This window comes from Lupinus angustifolius, unplaced genomic scaffold (genome assembly GCF_001865875.1).
Source record: "Lupinus angustifolius cultivar Tanjil unplaced genomic scaffold, LupAngTanjil_v1.0 Scaffold_267_3, whole genome shotgun sequence".
Lineage (NCBI taxonomy): Eukaryota > Viridiplantae > Streptophyta > Magnoliopsida > Fabales > Fabaceae > Lupinus > Lupinus angustifolius.
This window is the reverse complement of record NW_017727464.1, coordinates 1-4892: the sequence shown is the minus strand read 5'-3', so window position 1 is coordinate 4892 and position 4892 is coordinate 1. Positions and strand designations below refer to the sequence as shown.

Below are 4892 nucleotides of genomic sequence, written 5' to 3'. Positions count from 1 at the left end.
ATACGTGTGTGTCACTAAGGTCAAGTATTTCTTAAAAAACACAAAAACCTCATCTGTGTATCAGCCATTAACCACCACCCATTAATCCCAAAAATATTTACAAACATGTAACATAACGCATAGTGGTTATTTATGATCTTGTGAATTGAGTATGTTGGATGATGACCATTAACCACAATACAGCGACAAGTTACAAACTTGTGGGTTAGTTCTGGCATTCTGGCATTCTGGTATTCTAGTCATTGACTAATTACTTACTTCAATCTCTGAAATATCTAAATTCAAATGGATGGCCACTAATTTCTTGCTCTCAACAAGGATATAACAAGTAAGAGTTAGGATTCTTTCCAAAAAGCAAGTACATAAAAAATGTGAAAAATAGAATGATATGACATTTTTATTCTATAGATATAATAAAATAACATTTTACTCTTCAATATACATGCCAAAACAACAATTTGCCTCTATTGTGTATTTTCTGGAATGTCCAAATTTAGGAAATAATTCTAACCTCGTGTGACTTCTTCAACAAGTAATTGTAATCGTATATCAATGTAAGTTTGATAATGTACAAAATAGAAATTTTTAACTTATCCATATGAGTAAGTATTTGGAAACATGTTTTGGATTTGAAATGTTATAAAAAGGGAATAGCTTAATAAGTCCAGTAACTTTAAAAAAAATATGTGCTCAAGATTTCAAGTATTCCAATTTACTCTTTATTATGCATAACAATTATCATGTATTTCATCTTTATAAGGACATCCTTACACACAGATGAGAGTAACCATGATGTCAGATGATGCAAAATGGTGATGTAGTATTTAAATCTGACACACAAGTTCATATAAAGTCGCATAGGACTTCCATTTCATACATCAACCGATAGATAGGTAGAAAAATAAACTCACAATGAATTTTTTCCATACACATTGCCACTGGATCATTCAAATAAATCTTGCACACATTAACTTTGCTTTCTGTCTGAATCCATATCACATTAGACAAAGCCAATGCTTTCTTAGATCTTGTGACATTAACCAACTAAAAATTCTAAGTTTTTTTAACTACGAAATAGACCAAGTGTTTCAAGGCCTTCACACAGAAGCAGCTCAAAGCACATAACAAATCTAGAGATGTCATTCATATCCACCTACAGAATAGCCACATCCAAGTAATCACCAATCTGCACAAAAACAAAGTTAGAAACAGAATTTGTGGAATGATCAAAGCATAACAGCAAGAAGAAATACTTTACCTCGAAACCAAGTTCACCTAAAGCTTTTGCATCATCTAATCTTCCATTTATATGAGATAATGTCTTCCCCACCTTTTATGAAGCAATCAAGTATCAGAGACAGGACATGAGAGATTGATTTAATATGAAAGCTATGACACTTAATCACAACAACTAGTCACAACTCACAAGAATAAATCATAAGGGGTGAAACTGAATGGACTTGAAGAAAACATGGAAATCTCTTCGTATTGGAAAAAAACTTTAACCAAAAAATTAGGATTGACTTCAAACTAGTATATATATATATAATGTATTTCCACAAGGATAAGGCAACAGGCACCCAGAAGGCATTACTGTGTTTTAAGTCATTGATGTGAGAGGTGCTGAACTAGGAAGTAGGAAGCAAGGATATTGAACCTACCCGAGTAAGCAGATAAGATAAATTTTAAGAACTTAGTAAAGAAAAAGCACCTGTGTTATGGGGAAAAGTAAATATTTGCCTGTGTTGCATAATTATTCCCTTAACCATCTCAATTAGCAAGTGGGATGACTCTGCTTTTAGAGGTCTTTTACTGTTATGAGTTATTGATAAACGTGTTAATGGCATGGCATGCCTACTTGAACCAGAATGGTACTCCTAACTCCTAAGGCAACAAAAGGCAAATAAGCTCTTTCTGGTGTCTCACCTTCAGCAATTTCTAGCAAAGAATGAAGTTCTCAAATTTCTGGTGTCTCATTTTTAGCATATTTAAATGAGTTTCCTAGACAAAATGATTCAGCACAGCCACTGCAACTTACGCATGTTTGTTTTATTTACTGATTTTTTAAACTAAATACGTGAAATTCGGGAAATGAAAATAAACAGCTCGATTCATGAATATCGAAATGATATATTAAGCATTTTTATAGCTATGATACATTTTACTTATGCTATGTTGCACACATAATGAAAACTGGTAAAGTTTTAGAATCTAGGGTATGACATATGCATGCAATGGACATCAGAAGGGCCCAGTATTAATGCAGGTCAGAAGTTCAACTTTTACATGTCCACATAAAATCATTATTGTCAGCTAAACACATCATGTGAAAAATTACAGGTGAAGTCATAGAATATGTATCAAAAGAGGAAAAAAAAACCAAGACTATGAAGTTAAAGTGATACGAAAGAAGCACGGCAAAATTACCTCTTGAACTTTGAAACGACCATTTTTATCAGGAAACACAAAAGCAAATGAGAGCTTCGCATTTCTTCTTCTAGCATTTGGAGCCACTTCTTTGACCTGTACAAATCACACAGTCAACCACAAACCAGGCATATCAAGAAAATTTGAAAAACAGTATCACCTTTTAAACAAAATTGGAGATAACAGAATATGAGTTGTGTGAATCAAGAAGAGACAATTATAAGGGACAAAATGAAGTGGCTTCAGCTTAGCAGGCCATTGCAAAAGCATAACCAACAAAACGCTAAACCAGCTAAATCTAAAGCCTTAATACTAGCAGTCAAATCACTTTCTTGTAAGCTGGTAAACAATGTTACTCTCTCAAAAAAAAAGAACCACGAGTAAACAATGTTATTTTTTATTGACAATATTCCCAAGTTAAACTGAACCCTAATTCCATCCTCCCGATGTTAACTGCACAAACAAGCAAGCCGATGTTACTGCTTGGTTTAGGCTTTACTAATAACATTAAGACAAAGAAAGAAAAAAGGTTAAAAATCAGCTTCTTTCAAGTTCTCAATTTGGGAGAATCAACAAACAGATCCCAAAACCATCACTCATACTGCTATCCATTCATTGAAAAAATTATGTGTGCTTACTCATGTCACATATTCAACAAACATATTATAAAGAAATCGAAAAAGGTGGTCCGAGACTCCACCTATGGGATCTAAGTAGGATAGATGTATGCAACTTTAACATAGCAAGCCAAGAGGCTGTTTCCGAGATTTGAAATGACAGGGTAATCAACATTACTGTCGTGTCAAGGATTACCCTATGTTACAAAGAAATGATGGAATGGTAAAGAGTAAGTACATACAAGATCAGTTAACTCTCTAAGAGTAGCATCTTTCCATGTATAAATTTGAACCTCATCCTTAGGCTCCTTCCCTCTCACTGCAAAATCTTCCATGCTATGATGACTACCACTCTGCAACAACATCACACACACAACTAAATTTCCAATATCTAAATATACGAATAAACAAGAAATCTTATAATCTAGGTCATTTATAAAAGATAAGGTAGTACCTTAGTGAAAACTCGTAGCAATAACGGACAAGTCTAGAAATGAAAAAGAGTATTATTCAGTTAATGTAATATGAAAGAATATATAAATAAAAATGAGAGGTATGAGTAAGGGTAGTTAGTTACCTTTTCGCGATCGACGGGTTCGATGCGAGGGCGAGAAGGTGTATAAGGAGGAGGACCGGGGTGGCCTCTTTGTGGTGGAGGAAATGGTCTACCACCACCGCCTCCTCCACCGCCGCCGCCTTGTCTCTTATTATTAGCAGCTGATTCGCTCATTTTCGCTGATCTGCGATAGTGTGGAAAGTTCTTCCTCAACCCCTTTTCTTTGCAGACCAGAGAAAAGAGTGAAATGATTGTGGATAGTTTCTTTCGATTTGGGCCTCCTTCCCATTCTGTTTGGGCCTTCTAGTACTAAAATATAAACGTTGGCTCATTGTGATTACATTCATAACACAATTTTTATCTTCATTTTCTACCATACCAAATAACTAAAAAGTCATCACATTTTCTACTCATTTTCTTGTGTTAACTTAACTTTCCTTTCCTTAATTGGTAAACTAAACATTATGTAAGACAACATATGATGAAAATAATTTATACATGACCTCACTCACTTAGTATATTTTTAAATTACTTCATCATATACTATCTTCCATGCTTACACCAACCATCTTTATGGATCCATCATGACTCCATATTTCCTTTAAAAAGTATATGTTGCTAGGATTTATTGGAAAGTAAATCTCACATTCTTTACCTCATAATGTGATAAATGATTTAAATACATAGTCTATCATATACTATCTTTCATGCTACACCAACCATCTTTATGGGTCCACCATAACTCCATAGTTCATTTAAAAAGTACATGTCGGATGCCTGTATTAGAAAGTAAGTCTTACATTATTTACTGTGAATACCAATTTTTGTCTGGTCCACCAATTATATTCACCAAAAAAGACAAATAAATAATGCATATATTTTTAGTTGTATTTTATCAAAAAATGTCATTTTTAGGGTATCACAAACTACTCACATGGTTCCTCAATCTGAAACCACCCATACACCACGAGCACCCACCTTCTCTCCCAAAAACCTTTTTCATCATCCATCTCTAACACCAAATCCTACATTCACAAATACTAATCATTCAACAATCCTGATTATACACAGTATCTCAATATCTCATCCAACAACAAATCCAAAAACCTTTAACACCTCAAGCATCACATCATCCAAAAAATACAAAACCAGAGAGATATCCATGTAGAAAAGCAAGAAAAGGGGGAAGGTTCTATCGCAGATTATCTATTCTTTTCCTCTTTCTCACGTTCTTTATGTCTTCTCCTTTAACTCCACCGCAGAGCCTTATCTATATAAAAATCATTATATAT

At 34.0% G+C, this 4892-nt stretch overlaps 1 protein-coding gene across 1 annotated transcript; it reads right to left on the bottom strand.

Annotated features, from left to right (window-relative positions):
• Positions 1 to 894: 894 nt before the first annotated feature.
• On the bottom strand, positions 895 to 3850 carry LOC109340838 (histone deacetylase complex subunit SAP18). The gene is made up of 6 exons (XM_019578587.1): positions 3622 to 3850; positions 3499 to 3531; positions 3287 to 3397; positions 2428 to 2523; positions 1259 to 1330; positions 895 to 1186 (listed from the first exon to the last, which is right to left on the bottom strand). The coding sequence occupies exons 1-6, from the start codon at positions 3772 to 3774 to the stop codon at positions 1154 to 1156; spliced, it is 498 nt and encodes a 165-aa protein (XP_019434132.1). The 5' UTR covers positions 3775 to 3850; the 3' UTR covers positions 895 to 1153.
• Between the last annotated feature and the right edge of the window lie 1042 nt (positions 3851 to 4892).